This window comes from Paroedura picta, chromosome 8 (genome assembly GCF_049243985.1).
Source record: "Paroedura picta isolate Pp20150507F chromosome 8, Ppicta_v3.0, whole genome shotgun sequence".
Lineage (NCBI taxonomy): Eukaryota > Metazoa > Chordata > Lepidosauria > Squamata > Gekkonidae > Paroedura > Paroedura picta.
Window position 1 is genome coordinate 84,998,176 of NC_135376.1, and position 19,533 is coordinate 85,017,708.

A 19,533-nucleotide genomic window follows, 5' to 3' on the forward strand; every position below is an offset into this window, starting at 1 on the left:
AGGTTTGGGAAAGATCGGAGAAAGGAAACTCCTGAGATGCACAGATGTATCATGGTGGTGTGTGGAAGCAAGAGAAAAAAACCCACTCATTAACAGCATTGAATGTGTGGGAAAATAACTCCTGTGAAAATACCCGTTGAGGCATTTACTATTGTGTTATTTTCGTTATAACAACCAAATGAGATAAGATATGTTGGGCTGACAGGCTGTGACCTGCTCAAGGCCACTGATCAGCCTTCAACAGAGATCTAAATTGCTGGGTCTGTTATCCAGAGCAAACTCATGCCTAGTCCTAATGAAAGATTTAACCCAATTGTTGGCATTCAGGTGGACCAATGTGGCCAGGTGCAGCTGTCGTCTCTTGCTAAACTTGGTGATATTTTTTTTTACAATGGGTTGTTGTGCTTTTGTATGAAAGGATCTGAATTTTTGCAGGATCCCAACACTGAATGGTTTCAGCAAAACTTCAGCATGTTTTCCAAACAGGAAGTCCATAAGCATTTATGTAAGGGATCTGTTTGCAAGACAGATAGCACCATTAGGTCTGCTGAAATGCCCCAGTTTGTGCCATAAAGATTTATATTTATCTATTTATATATTTAAACACATCCCAATTCATCACCATCCATTTGGAAACTCCAGGCAAATAGCTGTCAGCCTAAGGTTATCTTAGGGTCTCTTTAGATAATCATGATAAGACTTTGGGTTGGTCTCCTGGTTTTTAGGTTTGCTTGTAAAGTAAACAGGAAGAGAGCAACTAGTTAATGCAGTTGCCCTCTGTACTTTTAATTGCTGGCTTGTATTAATGTTTGATTACTCTTTTCCCCTTCCCCCAATCCTCCCATTATTTTAGGAATGGAAAAGTTTGGACTGGGAAAAGATTGCCATCTTGAAAAGCATCAAGATAAAGAATGCCTCGTGAGATGGTAAGAAAACAGTGTATAATGTTTACCATTACCATTTACAGTATTTTATTAGATTATAATGTCCTTGTAATGTATTGGATGAATATTCCTTTTCTTTTTTTTTTTTTTGCACTTGTAAAGGAGCATTGAATTTTAAAATAGAAATAAAGATTAAGTGGCAACTCCTACTAGGTACTTCTGGGCCAGTTTCAGAATGTCCTTAGGGGGAAGGACCAAAGGGAAATGTGATAAGTCGTTGAAAACTGTTTGTGATATATGCAACCTGCATTTCCTCTCTGTAACTGAGGGCAACATACATGAAGCTATTCCAGTCTTCTGTTCTTAATAACAACCTCGTGAGTTAACCTGGGCTGAGAACTAGTGACTGTCCTCTCAGTTTTTCCTATGGGATTCGAACCCAGTTCTCCATTGATCACTCGTTCAAACTGCATCAGAATGTCTCTTACTACAACTATTCCCAAGAACATGTGCAGCATGAGCAACACCAGGGCACGCATCACTTCTGGTTTGTATCAAGAGATGTCAGGTCTGGAAAATGTAGTTAAAAGAGCATCTCCCAGTATTCCTTCTTTCCTCTCTGTCAGTGTCACAATGATTGTGTTTTGTAACCTTATTATTATGCATTTATGCAGTGCTTTCAAATGTTGAATACACTGCATGCACTGTATCGTAACCTTTACAGTGACCTTGTAACGTAAGACAATATATTCCATAGAGATTGAGGATGACACTTCGTTGCCTAAGGCCTGTTATGGAATGTGAGCTGCAGGCAAAATTTAAACCTGGAAGTTCCTGATTCTAGCTCTCTCTCTGAGCCAATGTATTGTATCAGCTCTCTCCATAGAAATATGAGAATGTATTATTGTGACTTAGAAGGAATTTCTGCATAGGCTAGTGAGATAGCAGTTCAGTGACTGATTCTTCAAGAAAGATGAAGTCACTGTTAGAATCACTGCCGACGTTGCCTGTTCTGTTGTAAGTCTGTTGTAAGCTTACGGAGCTGGAAGTTGCAATGGTGGACTTTCGCCTTTCCTCCGGGCCTATTGAAGGCAGCCATCCTGAACAGAATGACTGTGGGAGCTGAGTGAATTCTCTTCCTCCAAGTTGGGATAGTCTACCAAGGCTCACTTGTTGATCCAAGGGCCACATGCTGACTAGACAGTCCTACCCAACCTGTGAACCGCCAGATCAAATGCAGTTGTGTATGACAGTCCACCAGCGGCTTGAAGAACCCCCTGGTTTTGCTTCCTGCCTGATTAATCATGACCATGGAGTGTGAGGAGGGAGAGGTCGCAAAATATGGGTGTAAGCTAAAAAGGACTGCTCTGGATGGTGTTTGATGCAGAATGATGTTTAAGCCTCTATAATGAATTGTTAGTTTACAGGAAAACAAAACATATTTTTGTTTGTTTTGTTTTGTTTTGATCACCCTTCCTTCTCCTCCTCTTGCTTCCAGTGATATCATATAATAGCACAGCAAGTATATTACCCTGATCTGTTCCTCCTCAGCAGCTGAATCAATGTCATCATATGTGAATCCAAATAAATGTACATAAGATGCATTACACACAGTGGCTGGCTTAAACTGGCAGTTTTGGGGGATACCATAAAATTTAGGTTTCCCAACTACCTGGACCCAACTGGGAACATCCACCTCCTAGACTCTATCTCCTGACCTTAAGAAATTGAAGAACAGAGGGGTGGGGATGGTTTCCATAGTGGTGCTCTAGGAATTTCTTCTCGTATCCAAGGTCTTTACTATAGAGATTATGGGGAAATTCTAGAGTTGCCCAGAAGAATCACCACATCTATCTTAATCTCCACCTGCCCAGGCACCTCCCCCCATAATCTACCAACAGTTTATTTTTTTTTAATTGTCCAGGGGCATGGGCATACTGTGACTGGCCAAGATGGCATTGCCCCAGAAAGCTTTCTGCTGCACTATGACTCAAAAGCAATACATTTTTCTGACAAGCAGCTTCTCGGCCATTATGTGGCACATTGCTGAGGGCAGTACCGGCCATGGAAGATGGGCAGTGGCAGCAGAGCACTGAGTGGGGCTCAGTGCTGGGCATCGTTACTCTGCCTCCTCCTCCTCCTCCGCTGCCCATTTTCCGAGGCTGTTCCTGCTCTCCTGAGGACAGGACCTACCTTGGAAGACAGGTGCCTCAGCCTCCTCACCCCTCAGCCTCCTCACCCTTGCTGCCTCAGCCTCCTCACCCCCCTCTGCCAACAGCTTCCTACCTCTTCTTGCAAGCTCCCTGGGGCAAGAATACAAACATAATGTCCGTAACCGTTTCCATTTCAGGGGGCACACCGGAAGATGTGTTCCACATTTAAAGGGGGGGGGCACATGCAGTTCCTTAGCAAGAAGAACTGGCCTTTGACCTCTTTTTTCTACCACAGCAAATTAGCCATGCTGTGATTCTTGCTTATAAAAGTATCAGAGAGAAGCAGAGAGAGCCTGTGTTGTTGGTAATATTTCTAATAAGTGAGATTGCCCCTTCCTTCTTTGTGACTGAACACCATGAGGAAATTTGAAGCTGACTCAAAGGTCCAACTGCAGGCACTTATATTACAATTCTGTTAGCAGCCTGCTGGTGGCAGCAGAAAGTAAATCCTATTTGTGAAAGAAAATGAATGTGGAATAAAACTCCTGGTTGTGATCTAGTATCCTGGGCCTGCTGAGTAGATCTCTCACTATCTGTGATAAAACGAAGGCATGTTTCACCACACAGTGTCCAAGTCTACTAACAGCCGCCAGTGAGAGACAGCTTTGAGGTTTGGAGACAGAGTGTGGGAACAACCAGTCAGAGAGAGAGAGAGAGCTATTAGATTGTCGCATGTCCTTTGGTTCCCAGTTCAGGACATCCAGCAACCTCTCCTTGCTAAGCAGGGTTGGCCTTGCTCTCAGCAGCAGCTGCAATTGAAAACAAAAAGGAGGCACAATACAGGGAATGAAGGAGTGGACCATAGCTGGTAGCATTCGCTGTCAACTTGGTAGCGCTAGGGTTTGGCTAGGTAGCATAATGTAAGATATGGAGTGGTTTCCTATCAGTGTTTTGTTCTGCCCTAAAATTAAGCTGCAGAACATATTAGGCCAGCCTTTTAAAACCTTTTGACCAGGGAGGAACTCCAGAAATAATTTCCAGTCTCTAAGGAACCCCAGAAGTGCTGTCAGCCTCCCTGTCATGCCCCCCAAGTGATGTCATCCAGACATTCCCATTGGATATAACCAGGCCACTCCCACTGCCACATCATAGGAAGTGATGTCACCAGGCCTCCCCCTCTCCTCCTGCATTGTTAGAATTGGTGTGACTTAACCTCACCCCATCTCCACCTACATTTGACTGTTGTGTATTAATGTAATAATTGCATCGCTAGGTTGCCAACCTCCAGGTGGTAGTTGGAGAGTTCCCACTATTACAAGTGATCTCCCAGTGACAGAGATCATTTCAACTGGAGAAAAGGACTGTTTTGGAAGGTGGGCTCTGGCATTATACCCCATGGAAGTCCTTCCCCTCCCCAGTCCCTGCCCCCAAAATCTCTAGGCATTTCCCAATCCAGAACTAGCACACTCGACTCAGCAAGAGCTAAGGACCCCTGCCCAACCACGCTGTGGCAAGCGGCCACCCAAACATCTGGGAAAGGCTGCAGAACTCTTGGGGAGCTTTCCTGGTGGAGAACCCCAGAGTTCCACAGAACCCCTGTTGAGAATCAGTGCATTAGGTTCACCAGTTCATGCAGGGTGTTCCTATAACTATGTCTCCCCATGCAAATATGCCATCTGGCAGGCAGTGCAGTCCCAAGAAGAATCACTCTTTTCTTAGTCCAATGACTTGAGGATTGCATTGGCAGCTACTTATATATATGAGAAGAAGGTGCCAAGGAAGACTTAATAGCATTACTGAGTCTCCCCCTTTCCCGATCTGCCATGTAGATTAATAACAAGTTCCTGCAAACCCTGCATTAAATCTCTCTGTTTTAACACACTGAGAACAGAAGATTACAACAGTGAATGAGAAACGGCAGCTGATCAGTGTTTAATGGACATGTTTGGGGTTGGTGCTCGTCCTAGGGGAAATTTACTCTCTGGAACTATATAGTTCAACTGTTTTGCCTTCTGGGACCCCTTTCCATATAAATTTGTTTTCTAAAGAGGTCCCACACATCTGCTAGTGACCCTTGCAAACTTCAGGGCATTCTGGGGGATGTTTCAGATCATATTCACTCATCTTCTTAGCTCTAATAATGCTGGGGTTGTGTGTGGACAGTATACAAACTTAAAATCAGTCTGATTGGCCTCCAGTGGGGGATATGCCCCAATAGGGAGAGGGCACTTCTCCATTGAGGGCCAATCATGGATATTACTTGTCTTGCTCCTTGTTCTCCCCCTGCTTCCTGACACTTAGCCAGCTGGAGGAATAGCCATCCTCGCTCCCTGGCCCCGTTGTCAGCAAGTTGCCCAGTGGTGCTCCTCATTTTCCTGGGCAAGTACTCTTCCCCATCCTCCCTGTCTCCTGAGAGCAGTGGGGGGGGGGGGAGAGCAGGGATGGGCTCACTGTGCCACGGTGTGGGCTGAGGACCTGCCATGGTGGTGCTCTGTACCCAACTGAGTAACATCTCTTCCCCACCCTCCCTGCCTTCAGACAGTGGCAGGGGAGGGTGAGGGTAGGAGGGTTGGTTGCCATCTAAAGCAGTTGTTTTTTCCAGGGCAACTGATGCCTGGAGGTCAGTAGAAATTCCTGAAAATCTTCAGGCCCCCATCTGGAGGTTGGCAACCCAACTGGCTGAACATGGAAGAGGAGTGGGGAATCAAACCAGGCTCCTAAGATTCCAGTGTGCCATGTTTTAACCACTACACCATGCTGGATCTCAAGATCAAGCAGGGGGAGGAGGGGTGGCACCCAGGAAGGCCACAGTGCAGGCATAGGTGCTAGTGCCCGTTACCTTCCTGGATTCAATGGACTTTGCCCCTAGTTTCTTATATGTCATTGGCCAGGCCGGTTGGACTTCATCTTGCTCAACATGAACTGCTGCCTGGTATGTGCTCCAGAGGGTCCCCAGTGCATTCTAGAAGGCTGGTTATTGTCAACAAGCTGACTTTGATGGAAGCCTCTCTGCACTGGTCACTGAAGAATCCCTGATATGCTTCCAAGGAACTTTAGGACTGTTCACAGCAGTCTGAAAGCCTCTGCTCTAGAACACTGTTCTTCACTCAATAGGTCAGGATTCCCAGAGGTGTCACCTGCTGAGTCCTACCTGCTGGTCACAAATGACTTATAGAGCCTTTTTGGTCATTTTGGGATTTTCTTCTAGTGCACCTGTATAGAGAGCAAGTGCACCACACCTCTTGCCTCTCTTCATGTCAGGTTGGAAGGTGCACACATGGAATCCCAGTAGACTTTTGAGGATGGAGTTTGGGGGAAAGGATGTCAGCGTTATATCAATAGCACTTCTGGCTAAAGCTTAGCGGTGATATTGCTGATACTCTGTGTAAAAGCCAAAGAGATTGGCAGAATCCTAGAACATCATTGAGAAGTTTAAGCTCATAGTGATGTTGATGACATCCTACACTGGTCAATGGGAGTGCCTCAGCAATAGGTTACCTGCCCAAAATGGACACAACGCACCTCTGTGTTTCATGCAAGATGAGAAGAGTAGTAGGGTTGCAAGTGACGGGGGGGGGGGGATTCCTTTTAAAACTAAGACAGGGCTCCTCTCCTTCCTGTCACATAACTATGTCCTATGGTGTCCTATGATAATGATGTCCTGCTCTTTCCTACCAAACGCTTCCACCTGGTTGGGGTTCAAGATGGATCCAAAACCCAGAAAAATTGAAGACCACTGCTCTAGAATACTAATCCTGTCAACGTTAAGGATTTGTGTCAAGAGTAATGAATCCTCAGCCTGTGCCACTAGGTGTACCTTTTTCCTTTACTATTACCAATGTGACTTCTAGTAGAGGGGCCAAGAATGGAAATTAGGCTCATACCATATGCAAACCATATCATGGTATTGCTTGCTGTTTCCAATGTGATGCATAGTACACCTGTATTACATGGGTGCTAGGTATTTAGAAATGATTGCCGCTGGCTATGAAAGGAAGTAATGGAGGAAAGACTCCCATAGCACTCTGATAATGTATTGCAATGAAGATGCTACAGTGTTCCATGAAGAAATGACCTGCTAGTGGTCCTTTGTTTAGCTAGTAAGTAGAGGCTGATTCTAGAGGTCAAACCAAATGAGACATTAGCAGATCTGATCATGGCTCATCCCAATTTTTTAATAAAAAATGGAAATTACATCTGCACAGTCTCTAAAGGATGTGGTTTAGGGAAAGAGATGTTTTTGTTGTTCCCATCCCATGCTGTTTTCCCAATCAAAGCTAGCCTCGTGCATTGTTATTGACCCTGGAAGGGTACTACCACATTGTGACAATGTGTAAGAAAGGGCTCTTCTGCTTTCTCATTTTCAATGCTTGTATGTCCTTCTTACTTAAGGGTGGGTGCTTCCACATATGTTTTGCTCCCTCTAGTAGTCGATTCAATATTACATCATTGTTTGCCCATTATAAAAACCTGTTGTTTTAAATCTACAGGCAGATATGCCGGACATATAGCAGTCTAATATCGAATTGACCACTAGAGGGAGAAATAGTCACAGGGTCACACTAGGATGGACATGCAAATGTAAAAGAGCCCAAAGAGGAAATGATTATCTTTTTCCCTTTCCAAAGCTTGTGATGAGGGAAATCACTTTAAATCAGTGCACATTCTGTGCATATTAAATTGCCCTGGCAGATGGCAGCTCTCCAAGGCCATTTTAGGCAAGGGAAATAGTACTGCAGGGAAAGTCATTGATTTCTTATCCCCATCTACCACAATCCTGATCCTCTGCATGTTTGGAGTTAAGATTCAAGTGTGGAACTCCTAGACCACTTCTGTCGGCCAGGCCCTGGGGAGGGGGGAACATTGTGTAGGTAGGATCACCATAGGGCCCTGATCTGATTTGAAGCATGTACATTTTTAACGACTTTAAAACTACACTGGGAAGATGCTGGTCATGGATCTCCCACTGTTCAGTCTAGTTTGATTCCCAATCTTTTGTCAGGTGACATCAAAAGGATGGCGAGCTGAAGGAAGGGACACCAGTTGAAACTTGTGGATACCCTGGAATTCCCCTGGAATTTCTCCCCTGGAGAAAATGGATGCTTTGGAGATTGGACTCTATATGACATTATGACTCTGCTGTGGTCCCTGTCTGTGGTGTAGTGTAGCGATCCCCAACCTGTGGGCCGCAGACCACATGTGGTCCTTCGACGAATTGGAGGTGGGCCCCAAAGGACGCCTTCTCCCCCCCTGGCACTTTACTTCATCCCCCCCAGCCTTTTACAACACACTTCATTGTTGTGGCATGTCTGTATCTTATTTTGAAGGGATGTTTAAACATTACCATAGCGATCAGAGAGCGCTAGGGCAGTGGTTGAGAGTAGAGGAGTAAACTACCCCCCCCCACCGGGCCTCAGTAAAAGGCATTGAGTGGTCCCCAGTGATAAAAAGGTTGGGGACCACTGGTGTAGTGGTTAAGAGTGATAGCTTCTAAGAATATTAGGCATAGTAGTGTAATGTGGGTGCAGTTTAGTGTAGGCTATGTAGGCTTTTCCATGCTTGTCTTGTATATTTGCAAATGAAGTGGTATTACAGAAAGCACTATGAGTCTCCGGTGATCTCCAATTCAAAAAGAAACACAATAATCCAGGCTGACCTGCAATGGCCAGCAGCATATCTAGTGTGGGAATAAGGTCAAGAACGTCACACTAACGGCATTGGAATAAAATCTGGACTGCTTTCTTCTGATTGCTGCATCTGGAATTCCAAATTCACCTGTTGCATACAGAAGTTTTCTTTTTTTGTATCTGAAAAGAAAAATAGGTGTGCTGAAATAGCTAATAAAAATCTGGACTGAGTGTAGTGCTTTCCACATAAGGATAGCCTTGTTTGGTGCCACATCAGCTGCTGACACTGTGCAGTGTTAAAAGGGCATCCACAATACAAGTTTCCCTGAGTTTTACTTGTTTAGTCCCTTGCAGCAATATTCATGCACCACCGTTTTCTGTTTTTGTTAAAATCCACAATTGGCATTCTCTAGCCCTTTTTATTGCAGAGAAGTAAAAGAAAGGGCATGTCTTCATAACAAACAAATGTAGAACCTTACTGGAAAAGAAACTAAAGGTGGGAATTCAGAGCATCTGACAGATGTATTGTTATAGCATTAAAATGCTTAAATATGTCAGTTGATTTTTTTAAGCCTCTGGTAGCAAAGTGGGCAATAGCTGCCATGAGCAGAGCTTGGCAGGGAAGATAGCACCAAGATGGTCATGATTAGGGAGATTCAGATTTTCCTGTCCATGTGGGTACAAGCCTAGCTGTTTTGCAATATTTCCCCAAATGAAGCAAAGCAGATTTAGGAAAGATTGCAGAGAAGACAGGGAAAATCCAGGAAGTACCTGCCAGTGGGAAAGTGGGGGAAGAAATATTGTTTCTCAGTAGCATCCAAACCAGGACAAACAACACGTGTGTAAATGACTTGATTCTCCTCTGTTTACAAGTCAGTCTCTGTCATATGGCGTGTATGTTGTGTAGGCAGGAGATGCTAGGATAGTCTGGAAGCTAGGCAAGGGATGTTTGGAGGTGCTTTGCCATTGTGCTCCTCCACATCATGACCTTTAGTGTTCCTTGGAGGTATAACCCCCCTAGTATTTCTAGTATTCAAAATTCTTGCCAGGTTGACCCTGCCTAGCTTCCAAAATCTGATGGGAGATCAGGCTTGCTTGGACTACCCAGTTCAGGGCTGTTTGCAGTATTTAGGTGGATTCCGCGTGAGGATGATTTTCCATTGTGCTCTCATTGCTGCTTCAAGTATTCTGTGCTCCCCTTGGGCATGGAGCCCACCTCTACCACTAGAGGGTTTTTCTCCAGATTTCTTTTTTTTAATTGGTAGTAGGCATGTCACCATAGAATGTACCTACTACTGATAAAAGAAAACCCAACAAAATATCTACTGGTGGCAAGGATGAGGGAATGGTATATAGCAGGGGTAGGCAAACTGTGGCCCTCCAGATGTCCATGGACTACAATTCCCATGAGCCCCTGCCGGCATTTACCAGCATTTGCTGGCAGGGGCTCATGGGAATTGTAGTCCATGGACATCTGGAGGGCCACAGTTTGTCTACCCCTGCTATATAGCATGGGAAGTGGCTCCTAAGGTAGCACTGGACATCTGCATCTTCCTGGTCGTGTGGCTCCTGGTTCCCCACTGAGTCTGATAATTTTGGGGGAAAGATAATTCCAAAGCATGCTTAGGCAGACATTTAATGAAGCAGGAGAAGTCATGGGAGATGGATGACTGTACAATGCCAATGTGCAGAAGCCAAAAAGAAAAACAGCCCTGCAGTTTGGGGAGGGGATCATGGAGCAAAACCTCCATGTGGAAGCAACCATATCCTGGACATGGCCAGAGATATGAGTGTTTTGGCAAGAGCTAAAATAACTGTTTGCCCTTCCTGTTCAGTCCACCGTCTTGAAATGAGATGAGTTAGGGAATATAGGGCCCATCTAAGATATGGAGTCTTCTTTATATTTGTTGTTGTTCCAAATAACCGTATGTATTTTGGAAGTTGCTTGAGCTCCCCCGTTGGGAAAAAAGCACTTTAAAAGCACTTAAACAAATTTCACATCACACAAGGAAAATGGGAATATGTATTAAATGGGTTTGGTTCACAGCTATTATCTTCTGCAGGCCTTTGCGTGTTCCGTACACCTTTCATTTCAAAACTCTGTTTTGCTGCTGAAGACTTCTTTAAATTATTTCAGCCCTGTTGTAGATCCAGGCACCCAGCCCATTCACGACTGAGAAGAAACAGCAAAGGATATTGAATGTGGCATTGTTCTGAGCCCGGCAAGCTGAACTCACCATGCCTGAGGCACCTGGCCAGAACAAGCCAGTCTGCCCAATTATGGATGAAACAACATCTTTCATTTGTTTCTCTTTCTTCCAACACATAAGCCAAGATACAAGCTCTACCAGCGCGCTGGCACCTGCCTTCTTCAGCACCCTGCTCTGAAATAGGAAAAGTCATTTTGTTCATAGAAGTTGTTTGACTGTTCATTTGTTTTTGGCCAGATCTGTGAATGTGCCTTCCAGGGCTCAGTAATAGGTTAGTCTCCTTAAAGTAACTATAAACAGGATTCGTTGATGCCACACATAATCTTCTAAAGGGGGTGTTTTCACTTGTTCACTGATTCCCATCTTTGCTAACTGGCGGACTTCAGTTAGAATTTCACAGGAGCAAATAAAGGAGAAGGTAATAAGCACCTGTTGTTAGAACGGTACTGCCTGGGCATAAAGATTTGCACACAGGTGCTCCCAAATTTATATAGCGTGATGGCAATATTAGATCTTTGGGTTCAGTCAGGACACAGACTAACTCCAGCACAAAGAGAACCTTCATTAACAAGCAGGAAAACTGAAGTGGACAGCAACAGGGAGAACTAGGCATGGGCAGTTTGGCTTGGATAAGCTGAAAAGTATCCAACTCAATGCTAATTTGAGGACTTTTTGAGCTCATCCGAGATGAACCGGCCATTCCTTGCATTCGGATTGCCCAAATCAGGGAGGCCAAATCATGATTGTCTACAATTCAGCCATTTGAGTTCACCCCCCCCCATTTTCTTAGGCAGTGCTTGAGAAGGCAGGGGGGAAGAGTGTACACTAATCAGCTGAAGGTGGTAGGCTTCCGGCCCATTCCGTTTAAATGCTTTCCCAACTGCGGAGGTGTTTAAATAGAGCAGGAGGGGCACTTTTCATCAACACCTGATCAGTGTGGTGGCTGCTGTTAAAAGGAAGCAGCCAGCACAACGATCAGCTAAAGCCCCAAAACTTTTCGGACTAAGCCTAATTGATCTGGCTAACTCCAAAAAGGTGAAGGGGTATTCGGATTTATTTTTCTTGCACATGCCTAGGGAGAACACACTGACTTTATATACAAGTGCTTCTGGCCACACCTCCTCAAACACACTATTGGTTGTTAATGCACCTTTACAATTGGCTACTAAGCACACTTTGCCGATTGGCTGCTTGCAACATTCTAGCAAATTGCAATTGAGAACTGAGGAGCCAGGTCCTGGCACTAACTCAGATACATGAACTCTGTTGCATGAATATATATCCGCATACATAATCTACAATGAATGCAGAAGAATGCCTTGCAGTGAAGAAAGGTATGCCCATTTTAGAGCAGTAGGGCCAATTTGGTGGCATCCCTTCACTGTGTTTGATTACAAATATACCTTTTGTCTCCAAGGTCCATCTGCATTTGCCAATTGGCATCAGAAACAATGGCTGATGCTGAATGGCTAGCATCCCCTAAAAATATTGTATTAAAATATTTTTAAAACTTAACAGCAAAGAAAGAATACATAAATGAATAAATGTGTGTAGAAACCAGCAAAACTGATGAATGATTAAGAATCCTATTCACTTCATTCAAGTTGTGAAGCTGGAAATAAGTTTGGTTCACACTGTAGTAACAGAGTATTTTTATATTACGTCTGTCTGTACCTGCTGCACGTTTTGCTGAATTTGGAGGGAAATTAGCGATAGGCAAACATTTTGTGTATGTTTATGTGTGTGTGTGACCAAGTGCTGTTTAAAGCTTTAAAAGATTTGTGCCGTTAGGAGGTCATTCTGTATTTAGCTGGGAAGTGCCTCTGTCTTGAAAGTTCACAACTCCAGCTCTTGTGGCAGAGGGAGAGAGGGAGAACCAGTACAGGAGCCAGGATGAGCAGGAATAGACTGTGTTGGGCAGCATGACCTCCTCTTCCACTGCAGCAAATCCTGCATGAAGCGCTGGAGAGAGTGCTCCCTTCCCTGCTGGGGGTCAGGGAAGTAATAATATAAAGTTATTTGTATAAACCCATATGATACAAAAAGGCATAGTGGTTAAAATCTTAAGTCTTATTGCATAATTTGAACTTTGTATTTCTGGTACCTAGGGCAAAGGGCTATCATGGACTATCTGTCAGCATTCTTGGAAGAAGCTTCAGCCTTAGATCCATCCCAATCAGGTTTCTGGCCTGGCCACGGGTTAGAAACAATGCTAGTTGCCCTGACAGATTATCTCCGTCATCAGTTGAACGGGGGGGGGGGGGGGGGGTCAGTGCTGCTTGCGTTATTAGACTTCTCAGCAACATTCAATACAGTCAACCATGAGCTTCTAGCTCACTGCCTCGCCCATGCTGGGATTATAGGAACTGTCCTTCAGTGGCTGATCTCCTTTCTCCAGGATCATGGATAGAAGGTAGTAATAGGAGAAAGTTCATAAAGCTGCTACCAGCTTACATGTGGAGTCCCTCAGGGAGCAGTTCTCTCTCCAACCCTATTCTGCATCTTTCTCAACTGGTGTAGAAGTTTGGGCTGGGTTGCCACCAATATGCTGATGACACCCAGCTCTTCCTCCTCATGGACAGCTGCCCTGATTCTCCCCCAGAAGCATCAGCCAGCTGCCTGGAAGCAGTGACTAGGTGCCTCAAACAGTGTCGCCTGAAGATCAACCCCTGCACAGAGTGCAGCTCTCAGTGGCTCACTCCACCAGCAACCTGAGTGTGATTCATGATGCCTCCCTCTCAATGGAGGCTCAGGTCATGAAAGTGGCATGGTTGGCATTCTCACACCTTCAGCAAGCCAGACTATTAGGGCCCTACTTGGCCCTGGAACACCTAGCCACAGTGATCCACATGACGATCACCTCCAGACTGAACTCCTGCAACTCGCTTTATGCAGGCCTACCCTTAACTTTGATCTGGAAACTACCACTGGTCCAGAATGCAGCAGCCAGGGCCCTCAACAGCAACACCGTGGAGTAGGCTTGTGCACTAGGGGCCCAATTCAGACTGATTCGGCTTGTACACCCTTTAATTCAATAGTGCTATTAACTTTAGTAGGAATTCCAGATTCCCTAACTTTCCTGGGGACTGGGGGGGGGGTGAGGGTTCCAATTACAACCTCCAAACTTTCAGGATAGCTCTGGGAGACGCTTCCCTAAACCCCTGCCAAATTTCACAATGATTGGACCATGGGGTCTACATCCAAGGGTTCCGAAAGAGGGTTCCCCCATTGGCTCCATTCTGTCCAATGGGAGGTTCCACATTCAGCCCATTCTTCAACAACTGCACTGGATTCCTGTCAAATATCCAAATCAGGATGCATTCCACTGCTAGGCATGATGCTGTACATTCCAGCACATGAACAAAGGGTTGTGGGAATCTGATTGGCCACATTTTTCTCATCTGAAAATGGCAGCCAAGCAGTGTAGTCCCTGGAGTATAGTGGTTAACTTGATATTTTTTCAGCATTATGTCGACAAAGCAATTCCTATAACTTGAAGAAACACATTTTTGTAGAACTTTTCTTTTTGTAGTAAAGTGTATTATAGATGCAAACCTCCAATATCCAGTCGAAACATATTTGACAGTATTATTTACAACGCAGTTGCATCCAAATCAGGTCACTGCAAGAGAGATTACCTGAAGGTAGCTTGTGTGTGTGTGTGGGGGGGGGGGGGCGACAGCATAATAATATTGCTAAGAAAATTACAAGAATTCCAATTACAGCCATTTTCTTTTTGAAGTTGTGTGCCTTGTACTATCAAGCAGTCCGCCGAAGTTATTCTCTGTTAATTAATTCTGTTGGGAATTAAATAGAAAGAAGTTGGCGTTAGAATTGCATGTTCTGATCTAATTTATTTTAGCTCAAAAATGAGCGAGTGAAAGAAAAAATGCCTAGGGATGTGGGACGCTGTTGTTAAAATGTGCAGTCTTTGGGCATGGCTCTTTGGCATGGTCTCATGGTATGTGTTTTGTCAGGGTTTTGTCAGGGTTCAGATCCACCTTGAACTGGCATTCTGGGTGGCAGAGAAACCATATGGAAGGAAGAATGTTGCTCTATCTGATAAGGGCTGGGAGGTGGAGTTGGTCTCATGGCTTAAGTGCCACTCAGCACTTAACACCCACTCAGGGCAGCTGTCCCGTCCCCTACCCCTGACCAGGCTGCAGGTCCCTGTCCCTGCTGGTGAGTTCCCTGCCCAGGTGCCTCCAGCCTGCAACCTTTCCAGGTCCTGGGGGGAGGGAGAGGCCATCCACAGAGTTCTTCCAACTGCAGAGAGGCAGTTTTTCAAATACACTGGCTCAGACTATGTATGGCCTTGAAGGTAAGGAGAACCATGTACAGTGCTCAGAGCTCCTTGGAGAAAAGGTGGGATCACTATATCCTAGGCAGGCAGACAGAAAGCCAGACCAAGACTTAATCTGTGGCAGGGTTCAACACCTGAATCTATTCAGGCCTGGGCTAAGCACCAGAAGGCGTGAAAGAACAAATGTTTCCAAACATGAACCTAAGGTGGCTGAACAGCTGCAACTTCTGCCATTTTTTTGTAATTAAGGAGGGATTCCAAGAGTTGAGCTCAGTGGAGAAAAAGGCAAAGGTGTGAGTGGCCAAAGTCCTTATCAAGCAGGGAGGTTGAAGGTGGGCTAGACAGTGTCATAAAAAGGGACTTTGCTGTTCAGCAGATGGCAGTGAGTGTTTGTTGACCACTTTGCCTCGTACCATCCCAAGTCCAGAATGTACCTCTCCACCTTCTGCTCCGTTGCTTGGATACCTGCTATTGCAAGGTCACGGCTGGAAAAGGGATAAACACTAAGCTGATTGGAAGGGGGTGGCTGTAAAGGTGGGATGCAGTATTTTTAGAGGCCCATAGTGAGCACAAAGGGAAGAGTCAAGAGATGAAAGGGGGGTGGGAGGGCAAGCCAAAGAGATCTCATAAGGTGTTTGGGGAGAACAAAGCAAATATTGGTGCCTCTATGTACCAAATGTTAGTTAACGACAATGCTAATATTCCAATTTATTTGCAATTGCTCCATGAACACCAGTGCTGTGGCTCAGAGACAGAGCATCTGCTCTTTATGGAAAAGATCTCAGTTTCAATCCCAGGCTTCTCCAGTTGAAAGAATAATAGAGTTGGAAGGGACCTCATGGGTCATCTAGTCCAACCCCCTGCACTATGCAGGACACTCACATCCCAATCGCTCATCTACTGTAACCTGCCATCCCCTTGAGCCTTCACAGAATTAGCCTCTCCGTCAGATGGCTATCTAGCCTCTTTTAAAAATTTCCAAAGATGGAGAACCCACCACCTCCCAAGGAAGCCTGTCCCACTGAGAAACCGCTCTAACTGTCAGGAACTTCTTCCGGATGTTTAGATGGAATTTCTTTTGAATTAATTTCATCCCATTCGTTCTGGTCCATCCCTCTGGGGCAACAGAGAACAATTCTGGTCCATCCTCCATATGGCACCCTTTTAAATACTTGAAGATGGTTATCAGATCCCCTCTCAGTCGTCTCCTCTCCAGGCTAAACAGACCAAGCTGCCCCTACATTTCTTCATATGTCTTGGTCTCCAAACCCCTCACCATCTTTGTTGCCCTCCTCTGGACATGTTCCAGTTTGTCAACATCCCTCTTCAACTGGGGTGCCCAAAACTGAACACAGCACTCCAAGTGAGGCCAAACCAGAGCAGAGTAAAGTGGTACCATCACCTCCCGTGATCTGGACACGATACTCCATTGGATACAGCTCCAAATCCCATTTGCCTTTTTAGCCACTGAGTCACACTGGTGACTCATGTTCAATATATGGTCTACTAAGACTCCTAGATCCTTTTCACACATGCTACTGCCAAGACAAGTCTCCCCCATCTTACATTGGTGTATTTGGTTTTTCCTACCTAAATGCAGAACTTTACATTTGTCCCTATTGAACTTCATTTTATTCAGTTTAGCCCACTTCTCGAGCCTCAGGTAGAAGGTGATCTGAAAGACCTGGGACCCTTCATGTGTTGCAGTTAAGAGCAGTGGGCTCCAGTCTGGCAAGTTGGGTCCGATTCCCCTCTTGTTCACATGCAGCCAGCTGGGTGACCTTGGGCTAGTCACAGTCCGGTTAGAGCTGTTCTTGCAGAACAGTTCTCTCAGAGCAGTCAGCCCCACCTACCTCCCAGGGTGTCTGTTGTTGAGAGAGGAAGAGAAGGTGATTGTAAGCTGCTTTGGGACTCTTTCAGGGAGTGGAAAGCAGGGTTGCTCTTCTTCTGTAACCACAACCATGCTCTCCATCAGTGTGGAGAGTGCTGATCTTGATGGACTAATGGTTTGATTTAGCATAAGGCAGCTTCATCTGTCTGCTTCAAAAGCATCTTCCCTGATCCTACAAGAACCTTACGGTTCGGTGGTTGATGGAGAGAGCGGCTCACTCAAGGCAACCTGATGTGTTTGTCCATGATACAGAGATGAGATTTGAACTGGGATCAACACTGCTTCACATCTCAGTCTCTTACCCAGTACACGAAACAGGATTGACAGGCCAGGCCTAACAACCTGCAAAACATAGAGTGGATGTGTGACCGTAGAGTTTTCAGCCATACCTAGTGTTGCCTATTGTCCAGCTGTACCTGGAAGAGGCAGACCAGCACAGAGGCCACTGAGGTTTCAGTTAAAAAAAAATTCCCACCACCTTACCAAGTAGAAGCAGGCAGTGGTGACAATCATCCAGGGAGGGGCAGTGTGGTGTGATGCTTAAGAGCAGCAAACTCTGATCTGCAGCAAAATCTGATCCCAATCCTCCACGTGTTGGAGCCAGTTGGGTGAACTTGGGCTAGTCACAGTTTTCTTAGAGCTCTTCTCTCAGAGTTCTCTCAGCTTCACCTGCTTCGCAGGGAAGAAGGTGCTTGTAAGCTGCTCTGGGATGCCTTTGGGTAGTAAAAAGCAGGGTATAAAATAACAGCTCTTCTCTTCTTCCTCCACTGGATGCCTTCTGGGTGACCTTGGAGCAGTCACAGTTCTCTCAGAACTCTCTCAGTCCCACCTACTTCACAAGATGTCTGTTCTGGGGAGAGGAAGGGTTGGTGATTGTAAGCCACTTTGAAACTCCTTAAGGTATAGAAAAGCAGGAAATAAGAACTTAACTCGCCTTTTACCATAGTGGGGTACCTAGAAACCCAAACACTATTTCATATCTCAAACACATATACCAGCCTTTCTCAACTTTTTTACCATTGAGAAACCCCTGAAACATTCTTCAGGCATCCAGAAACCCCAGAAGTGATGTGATGGTGCAGAATATGGTTGGGAAGCAGAGCTCTGCACATGCCCCCCCCAGGCCCCTCCTTTCCACCCCTCCAGGCCCATCATTGCTCATTTTGGGAAGGGAGGCAGGTCAATATGACTATATAGAGTCATATCAGTCAATAAATGTTCAACACATTTTTTTAAAAATTAATTAATTCCCACTCATTTGGGAAACCCTTCCAGTGCTGTCAAGAAACCTCAGAGTTTCACAAAATACACAAAGAGGTACTGAGATGCACTAAGTTGTTCAGATCCTTGAACGTATCTTTGGTATAACACAGTACCAATCTAAACTCTTCCTCTCACTCTCAAATGAGCCCACATGCTCTGTCCATAAACTCTGTCCCCAGTACCTTCCACAAAATATTGAATATGGTATCTTTTTTCAGTTGTCTCTCCCCTCCATCAATATCTCAAAAAGACTCTAAACAAGATGTTTGTAATTCCAATGATGATTCGACCAAACATGCCTTTTAAAAAGAGGATGGCAGGATCCAGCACAGGGTCCTCATGGGTGGAAGGATTTCTGCCTTTCTTATCTTCAGTGGGAGGGTGGAGGCATAAAAGTAGAGTTCTTTGAGCCTGGGCATGCTGCACTGGATCCAACCCGTCACTTTTTAATATGTGGAATTAATATAGGCCAGTAGTAAAGGTAAAGGTATCCCCTGTGCAAGCACCGAGTCATGTCTGACCCTTGGGGTGACGCCCTCTAGCGTTTTCATGGCAGACTCAATACAGGGTGGTTTGCCAGTGCCTTCCCCAGTCATTACCACCCAGCAATCTGGGTACTCATTTTACCGACCTTGGAAGGATGGAAGGCTGAGTCAACCTTGAGCTGGCTGTTGGGATTGAACTCCCAGCCTCATGGACAGAAAGCTTCAGACAAGCATGTCTGCTGCCTTACCACCCTGCACCACAAGAGGCTCTAGGCCAGTAGTAGACAAGATAATTCAGAGTGCAAGAGAATAACCACAAGGAGAGCTGCCACACAAGCAGAACAAAGGAGATGAGTTAAATGAAAACCAGAATAAATTAGATTATTAAAAGAAACCAAACCTATTTAAATCAATATTTGCATGAAATAACAAAAGGTTGCAACAAAATGTTGCCTTTTCTTTCTTCCTCCTCTTATCTGCAGTAACTGTGGCTTTGAATGATTTGGATTTTTGCAATTGGCATATCCATTTTACAGAGATATGAGCAGGAGAAAACATCAAGTTATTTGCTGTAATGAGGAGATCCTGTATTGTGATGGACTTTGCATATAATCAATCCACATCTCCCTGCAGAATGTGTCAGGTCAGAAGAAAGATCATGCTAGTGATGAATGCTATGAAGACGGCTTTTCCAGGAAAGACAGGGAGAACACACAC

The 19,533-nt window shown here is 45.1% G+C and overlaps 1 protein-coding gene across 2 annotated transcripts in view; it reads left to right on the top strand.

Annotated features, from left to right (window-relative positions):
- The first annotated feature begins 857 nt into the window (after positions 1 to 857).
- Positions 858 to 19,533, top strand: part of CABCOCO1 (ciliary associated calcium binding coiled-coil 1) — a 345,621-nt gene continuing 326,945 nt past the window's right edge. Inside the window, exon 1 of one of the 2 annotated variants that reach the window (XM_077350722.1) lies at positions 858 to 926. Coding sequence is in view for 1 of the 2 variants with exons in the window: in XM_077350719.1 (XP_077206834.1) it covers positions 912 to 926 (15 nt within the window). In the remaining variant the exon portion in view is untranslated. The remainder of the gene's footprint in view (positions 927 to 19,533) is intronic. The other variant, XM_077350719.1, reaches the window with a different exon arrangement.